Here is a 14,857-nt window from a genome sequence, read left to right as displayed (position 1 = left end):
TTAAATTTGTTTATAGGTCTGCCCTGACTCATGATGAAGCTGTGTCTCCTTGTTTTACTGAATTTTTGCACATTGAGGTCACTGTGTCTGGTGTTCACTGCTTCCAAAAAAATGTGGGGTCAAGATGTTGATGATAAACTGATTGGGGTAAACGTAATGTTTATAGCAACAATCTTGAATTTTTTAATATTTTCACTTGGTGCAACTACTTTTCTGTTTCCAAATAATCTACACTTGGGTGTTGTGTATATTGCATGTCCTACAAATAACCTGACAAACAGTGGGTTGGCAAGCCAACAACTACTCAGGCCTTCTTCTATTTCTATAGTGCAAGTCTTAGTAAACACACAGGGCTTCAGTTCTTGCAGTAACACATCCCAGCAATAGCCCCATAACCGTTGACTGCTAAATTTCATTTCTGGTTGAGGACAGTAAGGAAGGAAGGAACTTTGTACAAAAGTAAGTTAGGTAAGGAAGTAAGGAAATAACTACACTCTCAATGGATGTTTGACATAAGTAATGTAAATCAAAGCACGCAGTGACATGCATCATTCAGATCTGGTTTTTATTTAGTGCATTCACAAGTTATATTTAGACACACATAGTCTGGATCGGAAATGCCTTTTGGCCAGACAAACCTCTGCGGGAGAGTGAGGAGGGTGGGGGTCAGGGTGAAGCCCCAAGTAGGTTGAAATAAATGAGGGAGGATCAGAGACATGACAGAAAGAATGATGTAAGGCTCTGCCCATTTAAAGTCAAATTCTGGCTGATATGTGTGTGTACATATTTGTGTCACTGGTAATTCAATGAAAACCTATCTCATAAGATAAATAAATAAAAATAAATAGAGACAAAATAAAATTAAAAATCATAAAAATCAACTGAGAATTTTGTGTTGTACACCATAAGGCTGATGGGCCTCAACATTTAAAATTAAAACTGTCATTGTATATGTGTCTGTATTTCTATGACAGATTTGTTTTATAGTAGAGTTTGTCAGAAACAAATCAGAGCAGGCAGTCTGTGTTCCCATATGGAAATATGTTTGCTGTCAATGCTGAACAACTGTCCTTTATGGTAAGATACTAATACATATAAGCAGATGCACTCACACATACACACAAAACATAAAAAAAAGTATATGCACAATAACATTTTCGACTCTGCAGAACAGGGTTTGTGCCAAACAGTCAACAATTTGTGCATGTTTCTAAATAACACATGTAGATACACACATTTATTTCATGTTTCTCATTGAAAATATGCTTGTACAAATTCAGGTAAAGACATCTACACTACCATGTAATGACATGCAAGCTCTGTCACCAAACCTGATGTAGAGTAAGTGGGCTTAGGTTAGCTGGTGACTGGTAAATTTCCCATAGGTGTGAAAGTTAGTGTCTGTGTCTATGTGAAAGGTTTGTGATAGACCCCCCCAGACTGTCCAATGTGAGGGAAGACTAGCTAACTTACCCACATATCCCGGTGTGCCGCAGGCAGTGGACATGACATCACCACTACCTTCCATTTTGGATAGACCAAAGTCGCTGATCATGATCTTTGACTCATCTTGAGGATTAAAATACAGCAGGTTCTCTGGCTGCAAAGAGCAGACATAAAGAGAAAAAGTAAGAGACAGTGTATTCATTCTGTGATTTTCACAGGTTTTAAATTTATGGGCATTTCATGTAAGAGAAAAACCTGAGCAGCCATATTTTCTGTGCTGCTTTATGGAGATCACAATCCATTCAGCAGGCACATGCCACATTGATGCACTGGAACTGCCCTTTTTGCTGCATTAAATTACTAGGTGTCAAGTGAGATTGAACTGTGAAATAGGAGACTCAGTGAGTGAGTGAGTGAGTGAGTGAGTGTTACCTTCAGGTCCCGGTGTACGATACCCATCTTGTGAAGGTAGTTAACTGCATCCAGGACTTGTCGAATCAGGGTGCTTGCATCCTTCTCCGTGTAGAAACCTTTCTCCACGATTCGATCAAACAGTTCGCCACCAGAAACCCTACAAATGGGAGAAGAGTGCATGTGTCATTAGCGCACACACACACACACACACACACACACACACACACACACACACACACACACACACACACACACACACACACACACACACACACGTAACTGCCTGGGAAGTTTGCTGGGTCACAATCTCAAGTAATTTATAAGGTTTATATGTTCCTAGCTAAGTGTGCAAGGAGGTTGTGAGCCATGTGCTTCTTCACAGACACATTTATACCATGCAGTGCTTACCACATCTTGTAACATGTTATGTATGTTATTTTTGAAAGCGTGACAAAACAGAAATACATTCTCCTATATTGCTGGAAAGTGTTTCCTCTCCTTTCATCATTCCCACTGATTCCCAAGTATAATTAATTCATGTCCTCACCAGAGCAACAGTAGTATAAAAAAATATTTTTTGCAGTTTCTTGATAAAGGAAATTATAAACCATACTAGGAAAAAATAGAGCACTTTAGATCATTTTGAGTATGAAAATCATGCATGAGAGGAATCAAAGATGGTACAAGACAGAATGAAAACACTGCTGGAAAAAAAAGAAACTTAAGAGAAACTCTTACCATTCATCTCCAATTCTTCCATTCTATCAATTTCTTTCAGTAGCTTATTTTATAATTCTAGGTTAAAGGTATACAGTACGTGCACTATAACTATTGAATTTCCCCTTGGGGATTAATAAAGTACTTCTTCACTGAACAGAGGGTGCTCTTCACCTGCTGTAAAGATCCACAGCTCCCTCTGCTGGAAAATAACATACACTGCACAACATAATCTCATCTGAAAGCTTGGTTTTTATACAGGAGTATATGCAACAAAAATATTAGCAAAAACTGCCAGTAAGTAGGACGTAGTTGCAGTAGCAGTAATAATAATAATAATAACAACAACAATAATAGCAGTAGTAGCGTTAATCAGCCAACCTTGGAGCATTCAGTATTCAGCATATACTGTGTTCATACTTTGTGCACACAAACAAGGACCTAGACGCAAACATGCATCAGTGGCCACAGACATACATCATAAACACACAAGAAAGCACATTTAAATGCACACAGAGCTGTGGGGCGCCATCACAGTAACAGATTAGATTAAAGCCCATGTAAGGTAAACGCTAATGAAGTTTCTGGAAAAAAAGATCAGAATTAATTGCTAATCCTCTTTCTCTCTCCGCATCAACGAGGGCAGTTACTTGTTCAATTACAGAGGAAGCCATGTCTGGGAATGACAAGAAAGAAATACACATGCACGCACGTACACAGAAAAAGGGAGATCAGCCGCCAGGCAGCATGGTTGCATAAGCCTTTGCGTAAGGAGACCATGGCAATCAGACAGAAGCACCCACACAAGTGTACACACACACACACACACACACACACACACACACACACACACACACACACACACACACACCCACACACACACACACACACACACACACACACACACACACACACACACACACACACAATCATGTACAGTGGATACAAAGTCTATAGACCCTTATGAAATTGCAGGTTTGTAAAATATAAATACATTAAAAAAACAACAAATGTCAGACCTCAAATGTGAAACATTGTCAAAACAAAAATTAATAATTGGGAAAAAAAACACAAAAAACAAAACAAAAAAAAAAAAAAACACCCTGATTGCTTAAGTCTACACACCCCTTCCAACTAATATTTTGTAGAACTTGTAGGCCTTTTTCATCATTGCTTAAAACATAAAAACATATAACTAAGGAGGTCAAAGGTCACACCAACCGTGATTATACAAAACAATGGTTGATGACGTGTCAGCTGCTAACTAGCTTCTTACTATAGAGTAAACACTTACAGCCGGAAAGTAAAACAACTTTTTTTTAAAGTAACATCATGCAATATGCAGCACTGTGTTGCACATAAGCAAAATATCACAACAGCATAATTCATACAGACTGGAAAACATAATGCGGCTAAATCCAGATGCGAATTGTCTTTGCCAACACTTAGAGAATATAATTAAATATTAGTACATGGCAGCACCTGCAGCTGTTTGATTTTCAATTGACAGATTCAAAATTTACACATACACCTCAAAAAAAAAAAAAAAAAAAGAAAAGAAAAGAAAAGTCAAATTTGAATAATTAATAATTTGAATAAATCTGTAAATGAATGAACACAGAGGGGTGCAGTCTTAACTTTATATCACAAACTGCAAAAATTTTGTGTGAATGAAATAGAGTGATCACTGCTGTCTAACTATTAATGGATGAATTTCAGCCATCAACATGTCTCCAGAGTCATGCATCATTTGTCTTCCTTCCCGTTTCTACTGCCTCTCTGTCAGCCGATCTGTTTTAGCAGCAGGCAGTCGCATTTCGCTCTTGAGGTAATAGTTGTGCGTCATGGCTGACAGCAAGCCGTATATACTGTATGTGTGTTTGTCTGGTACATGCTGTTTACTATAGCAGAGATGAAAAGCCACTGCAGTCTTGGGACCCAATTAATCACAGATTCTGTAGCTGTTGTGGTAATTTGTCGCCATCGGGAGAGGAAACCCCTCCGTTTCTAAGGATGCATTTATACCTCCAATTTGCTTTCTTCAGTCCAAACTTTTTCAATTACTCTGATTGTATAAAACTCCTAATCTTTGCAAACATAACCTGATTAATACAGCAAGACAGTAATTAAACAATATATCACTTGTTCTCATTTGTTCCAGCTTTAAATTTGTGTAGATTATCTTTTCATTTTGTTTTTTATTTTGTGGGAAATAATTTAAATCTCTCCCAAAATACAATTCTCAAACTAAACCATGATGCATTTATCCTTACAAGGCAGTGCAAAGTAATCTAGTAAAGTTCTAACAATTTAGTTTGATTGAAGTTAGTCTTGCATAGTTTAAACCAGAAAGGTTTGATTGGGTTTATTTACAACAGTCTAATATGCTAATAAAGTACAAAACCTCAGACTTTCAACAACAGTATGATAAAGATCCATTATTTTCCCTGGTGTTTAACCTTTATCAAGACACTAGCAGGCATTTAGTTCCTGACATTCACAAATAGCACAAAACAAGAAGCAACACAAGAAAACTGAACTAGAAAAAGTAATCAAGAAACTGGAAAGGTCAACACAAACACCAGATTAAATGGGATGTAGCATGTCTCTAACTTAATTACACAGTTAGCAAAAGGCCTGTTCTCTAAGGGAAGTTAGCAATGGGAATAGACCACTGATTTCAACTATGATCCTGGCAAAGACTATATATACAAAACAGTTATATATAAAATTATAAAAAATTATGTTGAATGCAGTTAACAGTATTCCACTGTTTAAACAAAAAGTTTAAAAGCCATGCACAAGTGGTTTTAAATACTATTTGATTGATTGAATCAGGGTGGAACAACAGAACAACATCTTTTATAGACTTTACTCCAAACTGGACATCAAGCCTGCATGTTTTGATGTTTGATGAAAGATGGTTCCAACCTATATAAACTAACCTAACTACTAAAACGCTGCTGAATTCCAACAACCTGGTGATCATGTCCCTGCTGTCAAAAAGACAATTCAGCGTAAACAAATGCTTACAGTTATGAACACTAACAAATAAGCTGTCATCTTGTGAACATATCCTGCTGCTTACAGGCTCCCTATTCATCCAAGAGAAACCACAGAGCAGGCAGTATGACAAAAAGCTACGGGTTTTTAAATTCAATATAGTCAGATAGTGCCTCAGTACATGAAATTCCTTTTGCCGATTTTGTCTCTACACTATATGTATTGTATCTTTTACAAATATACAACACAAACAGCATCAGTATAAAGCCTATGTTGCACTTGATGGCATCGATTTTCATAGCAGCACGGACTGATTGCCTCCCTGTGGCCAGGGTTACGTAACACAAGCTGTGATGAACGGGAACGAAGGAAATGCTGAGAGATAGCATTGATCTACCAGACTGCAATTACATTGAAAACATTCAAAAATCCTTCTTCCTAAATTAGATTTCTGTTTGCTGAAAAGAAAAAATGACATCTCGATAAATGCACACAATTGTACCAAATGAGGTTACTTATTACAGTCAAGATAGGTACAAATCCATGTAGGAGAAACCTCTGCTTTCTGTTTGCTGAAGCACTGCTGAGTTTGGGCTTAGATAAAACACAGCTTTTGCTTTATGTTAAGAGACGTGGAGGGCAGATGTGAGAGAAGAGACAAAAAAATGCAGGGACTGATGGATGGACAAGGATGTAGGAGCAGAGGTGGGATCTTTCCTGTTGCTGTCTCTACTACTTTTCACTAAGAGGTCTTTACCTGTCAAAGTATCACTGATGCTAACAAAAGATACTGTAATTACCTAAATTAAGACAACAAATTGTACAGTCAAGACCTTTTTATTTCTAATTTCTCTTATAACTATATAATAATGTGGAGCTCTATTTAATAATGTCTAGAGTGAAAGCATTTCAAGCATCAAATAGTAACCTTGACATACAGAATAAAAGTAGACAAAAAGGTAAAACTACACTGAATAAGTTATTTTACAGCAAATTCAAGAGTGAAAAGAGATGACTGTTTTTTTTTGTCATTTAACAAATGTAAAAGTGGCGGCAGCCGGCCAGGAAACAGAAATTATCTGTTAACTAGTTTATTCATGACAATGGGAAAGTCAAATCAAAAGGTCAAAACTAAACAGCCTAATGAAAGTAAGAGCTTTGTCTGGAATGTAGCCAATAGGAGGATTTCAGGTGATGTAACAGACTTCTTAGACATGTTAAAGGGACTGCAGCTCCATGAAAGGCTGGAGGTGTTAATTTGTTCAAGTGTTAATTTGTCATTTGCCTGCATGCAAAGAAGTGAACAGATGTGATTAATCGCTGTGCTTCAGTCATCTATTATCATTTTGCCATCTTGTTAGTTAGAATACCAAGGACTAGTGATGAAAATTACCCTTGAACAAAAAAAGTTATGTAACTCTGGACAATAGAAATAGCATGTTCAATTACAAATGCAAACTAACCTAAGGCCTTTAATATTACACTTACAGCAAACTCATGCAGTCTTCCTTAGATTAATGCATTTAACCTGGATGAAAATATCACTACTGTATTATGTATCACTCTGTCTGCTGCAGACCATAAATATCAATGATGTCAAGTTTAGTTTTCCATTATCAGAGGACGTCTGACTTAACTATGTCACAGTAACCTATTTATGAAAGACATATACATTTCATGTTATGACAACAAGAATCTATATCCGCTGTAGCAGTGTTCTCATTTTAACTTCTTGTTGACAAAGGGCTTGCCAGGTGTTTCTGTATTCTTGATGCCATTTGCTCTTTAACACATCGATTAAGTATTAAGCTACTATTTAAAGTTTTGATTTGTCTTCTTTCTATTACAGGCCAGAAACAACTACTGTAAAACTATACTGAAGCTCAATATTAAGACAATAAGGTTTAAAATACATATCCTGGGATACATACAAGAATTCAGTGTCAAATATGAAGTAGGCTTTGTTTTAATTGAGCTTGTCAAACACTCGCATAACAAATTCAAAAGTAGATCACAAAAACATATACAAAGCTGCGCTCCCTCTCAGTGTCAACTGTGCACTGACATTACATAATGATAAATAAATGGCTTATCAGCACAAATTGTGAATTAGGTATTTAAGGTTCTTCAAATGTAAAATAGAGGCTTCTACTTAAGTTTATTCCCTGAATCAAAACTCAAAAGTTTTTGTGTATAGTATCAGTAGAGAAAAACACTAGTTTCTTGTAATTTGATCAGAGTTGGTGGACTAAAAGGACTCAACAGTGTGGGGTAGGTGAAGAAATAATTTGCTGGCATCACTTGTAAACATAGCCACAGTTGTGTAATCTACAGTCATGACTTCCACCTGAACTTCGCTAAAATGTTTCCAGCATGGGTTGCCAAACTTCCAGACCACCTCTTATGTAAGCTGCAGTAATCTTTTGTAGAAGAGGTTAATAGTGCACCTGTGGGTGATCTATGGGCGACCCAGTTTCCCTCCACTGCTGACCATCAAAGTACATATAAAAGACCTTGTGGCTGTGTGGAATGTTTGTGTCTGGGAGAACAGGTGGGCTTTTTGTGTTTGTATGTTAGTGTGTGAGATGTTGCCATCTCAGTACTGCTGTCACCGAAGTGAAGCTTGTACATGTGTTTGTGGTGATGGATGGGTTGGCAAGAGAACAGAATTGAAAATTATTAATTTTTTGGCTGTATTCAACATAAAACAAAAAATGTATCGGGATGAAAGTATTTTTACCCCTTTCACCAGTGATCCCTCACCTAAAAATTACACTGAAAACTATCATCTGTTTTCAGAATGTGACTGAAATCCTATCCTATCCATCATATTTGCTTAATGGGGTACTTCAGCAATTAAGTACTGTTCTCCACTTATAACAGGCACATTAAACAAAAGAAATGTAGCACAAGGTTGGGTGCTCCAAAAATGTTGTGTCCTACATTTCCCATATAACAACTGTAATTTTTCATTAGGTGGGTCAAAGTCAAAATCGAGGTTAACCCCTCCAGTGGAGAACAACTTCAACTTAGTGGGAACCAAACTCCAGTTACAACCAAATCTCAACACAGTCTGAAGATACACTTCAAACTGCTCTTACCCAATTTTATCCTTATAACGATGACAGTGAGTGAGTGGTGTTACATTTAGTTCCACACAAAGTAAAAAGCTGCACAATTAGGTCATGGTTACTAAATGTTTATATGTCCTCACAAATCAATCTCTCAAAAACTCAAGCAGAGAGCTTCTGAAAAAATATTTGAAATCTACTCACAGCTGCATAATCAAGTAGAGGTGGTCAGGACTCTCATATATGTCCTCCAGTGCCACAATGTTCTCATGCTTGATCCTGCAAAACAAAGACAAACCCTTGTAAGCTTTTAATTACAAAGCTGCAACAGATGTTAGGTCACCAACAATAACCCAGTAAGAAATAAATGACTATCCTGATGATAGCTGTGGGACTAACAGAAATTTTGCTTCCCTATTACAGTAAATTTTTGGTCACATTAATAAACATAAAACTTATTTATTTACTTACTTATTTATCCTCAGTATCTGATGAAGACAGTAAGAAGTCATTGAAAGCCCCAGGACAGAAGTATTTTGAGTTAAGATTATTTTGCCAAACTACTCTTTCCACAGTTGTGTTGCAAAGTATAAAAGGTATCGCAACAACATGCCATTAAAAACAGTATTATACCTCGTTCGACAATTTTAATAAGAGCCATATATCCCACATTGTTGTTGGACAGCAGCCAGTGCTCCGAGTGTGTGTGTGCAACGCTCTGCTTTCATTCCAGGCAGAGTGTGTGTGGTCAGCTGTTTTTCTCTGTAGTCTGCATGCAGCTACAACTGGTCAGATGCACAAAGTGAAATATGGCATTATTTCACTTATGTAGCTGACAGTCAGGGCAAGCCCATGGACAATGCGAAGCGTCTCTGTAAAAGATGCTTCACACCGATGCAAAAGGGTAGATCATATAGGGTGCAACCAAAACATTTTTTTTCATGCTTTTATGTTTTTAGTAAAATCAGCACAAGGTCATCATCGGTGGATAATAAATTCATTTTTTGTAGCACGACTTTTTAGAACCCATAGTCACATATTCATGTCACATCCGATGTGAATATCTGTGGTACATTACATTTGCCTCAGAATTTTTCACTTTTTTGTAATGTTTATTTGTGTTGTTCCTGGTTACTCAAAGTTTGACACGGAAATTCAGGGTAACTGTCTAATTTAAACTTCATATTTTTAGCTGTTAACGTACCAAGTTGTTTTCTGGCCTCTTTTCACATTCTCCACAACACTGACATTGTCAAAATACATTTTATTCTTTGGTGTGTTAAGTTCTATTAGTTTTCCTGATGCTGTGGTATCATTTCAGTAGTGTTGAGATATTTAGGCAGGTATTGAGATTGAAGTCATAATTTTGGCATTGTGACAACACTATTTTTAAATGGAGAATAAACTTTCACACTTAAATTTTGATTTTCATTTCCACTCAGCATGATGTTTATCATTTTCCAAATACTTCTAATTTGCCAAAAATCTATCTTAGTTCTCTCATCTTTCTGCTCATCTGTATCAGTTCTCTCCATGGTTACAGCATTGTGTTGAGGGTGTCTGCATCCTCTCTGTCTGTGTAGGTGTTATCCTAATACCTCATACCATGTAGAAACATGACTGATTCTGTGTGTGGGTTAATCATCTTTAGCACTGTGAACAGAGGTAATTCCCCCTGGTCTCTCTCTCCCACACATGCACGCACAGCAGCTACACAGGTGAGCATCTATAACATTTGCACGATCTCTGTGATGACAGACAGGCGGCGAACCACACAGCTAAAATGTGACTCATACGCACACATACAGGTGCACAGGTTGAAAAGGGATAATGTGTGTATTTACGCCCTGCCTGAGATAATGAAGGGCTGGCGGGGCAGTAATGGAGGAGAGCCAAGGTTTGTTCAGAAAAACCCTCCAGGCTTCATGCTACAATTATTAATCCTCATTTATGGATTTTTCTTTTCTACTGCTGCTAACAGCAAGAGCAACTGAAATATGCCACATGGCATTTTATCTATTCATCTTTTAAAATTAATATCATATAACATTAGCTCTGACATGCCTAAATTATGGATAACAATTGATAACTTAATGAGAAAATTGACAATTTTGTTAATGAATTAAGTGTTAAGTAATTTATCAAGTAAAATTGCCACACATTCTTTGATTTCTGCTTCATTATTGTGAATATTTTATATTTATGTCAAATGAAAATGATTACCCCTGAGTTTTTAAATGGTAGGCAAAAAAAAAAAAAAAAAAAAAAAAAAAAAAGGAAACAAAGCTGCAGACCTGTAATGTGTATTTCCCACATTTGAATGGCATTTTATAGACCATACAATTAATCAACAAGTAAACATCAGGTTAATTTATGATTATGCTGTAGACTGTAAAAACTAAACAGTGTTCGATCTCCTTTACAAGCACAAACAACTGGATTTTACCCTCTGGAATCAGAACATTCTAACCAAAATGTACAAAAAAAAATGTTACTGTTATTTTCTAGTGCATTCTGGGAAAATGTTAAAGTTACTGTAAATCTAAATACAATCTAAATCTGATTGAGCATAAAATTAACCCAAAGCTCCAACTTGAAATAAAAGAGTTGCCTTCATTTCAATGCTGAGTTTTACTTATGGTGAGTTTTAACATTGGGAAACTTTCATTTCAGCTGTATTAAGACTTATCTAACAGATATAACAGGAGACCATGGCAGGAATTAGCTTCAGGTTATATCTGACATGTTTCAATCACATTCGTTAACAAACGCTAACTTTAGATTTATGGGCTGTTTTCAAGACATTTAACTGCTGTTTGCTTTCATTTTGATAATTTTATTCAGGATTGGATGATTAACGTTAATGTTTAATGTTAGAGCTAATTATTCTTTTATCTTATGTGTGACACTCCTCAGTTCTAGCTCTAAGCAAGTCTGTGCACGCACACACCGCGCTTTGCCAGAACATTTTCTGTCATCCATTGTGACCCAGAGACATACTGTATACATTTATGTCTATGGTCTGACCTGCCTGGTCTTTAATATCTGGTGAGTGGGAAACTTAATGATGGTCTGCAGACAGAAACTGCACTAACAGTTAACGTTCACCTGACGTAGAAGAACAGCCAATGACTGATGTTCTGTAACATTACCAATAAACACGACAACTAAGTTAAGTAGCTTAGCTAACATTAGTTAATGTTAGCATAGCACATCTGTCCTGATAGGCTGTCAGGAAGTTGCGATAGAAACTGATTAGATTAACGTTAATATCTTAAAAACACGTGATCTGCAAATCTGATTGTATAACATTAGTAGGCTGAGGGCCAATTTGGCTTTGGATGCTTGCCTGTAACATTATGTTAGCATCCAGTCTTTCTGAGGTCATTTTAACTAGTTTGTTCACTGTCATTCACAATGCAGGAGCTGTGTCAAAGGAACAAGACCTTCTCTTACAAACTGTACTACTCTGCAGAGCCTGTCACTATTTTCATCAGGAATATCTCTATTCCAGTTTACATTAATCATTAGAATGGCATATCAGATAACAAAAAAAAAAAAAAGATTCATTTGTGCTTTTCATTTTTTATAGGACTCCTAAGTGTCACCATTCACTACCACCCTCCACACATGGCCATCACAATTTTCACCTTCAGCTCTCCAATGCTGCCCTAACACCCAAAGTGAGAAATCATCTAATGAAAGATGTTATATTACAATATTTTATGTATTCCAAAATGCATCATGAGTCAAAATTAAGCATAGAGCCAAAACATTTACAATGTCATTTATTGGCCTCATGAGATATTAAACAGAGACTTTTCATATTGGTGTTACTATAATATTGATGTGTCCCTATGTGTGTGAGAATTGGTCTTACTGTCACTTGTCCTACTTTCCACATATGTTTTCATGCAGAACCAACTAAAACTAGTTTTGCAGCATAGCGGTGTTCTGGGTGGAAACATTCAGGGTCTGTGTGGAAAGACTGTCAGTTTTAAAACAGACTTTTTTTGTATTGATGAATTACTATTGCATATTTTTTAAACTTTCACAATAAAATGTTTGTTTTTTTGCAGTTAAGTCTTCATTGTCCTTTTCTCATATCAGCTAAATAACAGTTTTTTATTAAAATAAATACAGGAAAATACACTGGAGTTTCTATAGTAGCACTAAGATAAATTACAGTAACACTTCTGTGACAGGATAATACTGCACTTCATTATACAGTATGCCAGAGAAATACTACTGTATTTAATTTTACAGTATGTATAAAAGTACTGCAGTTTGTTTTACAATAGTTGTACTGTTTTATGAAATACAGTAACTACTGGATAATTGTTGCCAGTAAGTTACTGTTAATTTAACAATAAAACATTCACAGTGTACCTTAGGGGGGTCAAGATGTAACTTTATGGAAACAACCTTCATTCAGTTCTTACCACATTTTTATCAGAGAAGTGGATATATTCTCCCTATTACTTCAAAGACATCTGACAAGTTTGCCCAAACTACCATTCATTATACATTGTATGTTTCAACAACCTTACCTGAAAACCAAAAGAGTGGATGATCTTTGTACTTGATTAATTATATTTGTCAAAGGCTCACATGACCATTACAGCAGCATCTCAGATGATGATTTTACCTTATGTGATACCTTGGTACCATTTCTGTAAACTAATGAGACTTAGGTGCATACTGGCTATTTTTAGCACTTGGTTAGAGACACTCCCAAGAAAATTTGTGCCATGGGAAATGAGGATGGAATATCCACAATCAAGGTGATGTTGTTGGTCTCTTTTAAATATAGGTGGTAACTTTAACTTTTGTGTTCCTCCAGAATGAAATTAATATTTCCAGATTTCTAGATTTTGTTTTTTCTATTATCCCCTTGACATCTGCAAAATCCTGCCTCCTTTGAAAGCTGACCTGGTGTCTCCCACTGTACTGGCTGAAACAAAGTGCCAGTCTAAGTGATTCTCTGATTTGTTTATAGTAATGACACTTACTTGTCTTGTATCTCTCCCTCATTACTGGAAGCAACTGTCACTTTCTCTTTTACAACCAAATTTATACAACCAAATTAGCATTTTTTGTTTTTAACAGCGCAATACTTCTGTGTTACCATAACCTACAGAAGCCCAACAGTATAGCTTTTTTGTGTATGTAAGAGGGACACAAAGACTAATTTTCTTATTTAAAGGCTAGCTGCCATTATAACTAACTAATTATGTCTATCAGTTATGATAAGCACAGAATAATGCATGCAGTGTGTGTCCACCACAATAAAGGTTTGTTTTATTCTTTGCAATAGAATCTGTTTACCTGCAGCACATATGCAGAAAAGGTTTCTCTGGCTTCCAATAAACACATTTCTGTCTCTGCCTGATTGACTGAGGCATAAAGATGATGTGACTCTTGGTGACTATTAAATGTATATTGTATTGAACTGATTGTTTCACTGGTTTCTTAAACCTGATTCTTAATGTTAATATTGTGCAACTCTTTTCTAAGTTTCAGATGTGATATGTTCATATGTGTATATATGTGTGGAAGGTAGGCTATGGATCGTGACCTGGGGGCAAGGGGGTTGATGGGGGGATTGCGATGTGTGCAACAGGGAAGAGATGCACAGTTGCCTGGGTAACCAGGACCTAGGATGTTTTTGTGTGGCTGTGCACATGTGTCATACCACTTACTTCCTGAGCACAGCGATCTCATTCTCAATGCTGCTCTCCTTGCCCTTCAGAGCTTTTTTAGGGATGCACTTCACTGCAAACATCCGTCCGGTCAGCTTCTCTTGGGCCAGGACCACCTCGGAAAAAGCTCCTCTGTGAACAAAGCAAAGAAGTCACACCAGTCAATCTTCTATTGGATAATATCATCATTTCTGTGGTCTCCTACTAATTTCAAGATAAAATCAGTTTCCACCATAAAGAGCAGAACAAATTGCACTGAATCATTAGTGGTGGGACACTGTACATTTTTCAGTGTCTTAATAATCTAAAATACTGCAAAAAAGAAAAGAAAAGAAAAAGAAATGCCCAAACTAAGTCACAGAAGTTGAACTTTTAGTCCTTAGGCTGCTACATATTTGGATTTGTGCAGCCCTACCAGACATCATTGATGCCCACGTTTCCAACTCCACAGCTAGTTTTCTCCACAGTTTTCATTTCATTTCACTCTTATACATTTCATTTTTA

At 36.6% G+C, this 14,857-nt stretch overlaps 1 protein-coding gene across 1 annotated transcript in view; it reads right to left on the bottom strand.

The window, feature by feature from the left end:
• The window catches only part of camk1da (calcium/calmodulin-dependent protein kinase 1Da), a 42,321-nt gene that overhangs the window by 7,977 nt on the left and 19,487 nt on the right, over positions 1-14,857 (bottom strand). Inside the window, exons 2-5 of the mRNA XM_026327177.1 lie at positions 14,354-14,485; positions 8,856-8,930; positions 1,879-2,017; positions 1,474-1,600 (exon numbers count right to left, since the gene is read on the bottom strand). Of these exons, the coding sequence (XP_026182962.1) occupies positions 1,474-1,600; positions 1,879-2,017; positions 8,856-8,930; positions 14,354-14,485 (473 nt within the window). The remainder of the gene's footprint in view (positions 1-1,473; positions 1,601-1,878; positions 2,018-8,855; positions 8,931-14,353; positions 14,486-14,857) is intronic.

The sequence above is a fragment of the Mastacembelus armatus genome, chromosome 23, assembly GCF_900324485.2.
Source record: "Mastacembelus armatus chromosome 23, fMasArm1.2, whole genome shotgun sequence".
Taxonomy (NCBI): Eukaryota; Metazoa; Chordata; class Actinopteri; order Synbranchiformes; family Mastacembelidae; genus Mastacembelus; species Mastacembelus armatus.
Note: the sequence above shows the minus strand (reverse complement) of the source record. Positions and strands in the feature narration are given on the sequence as shown.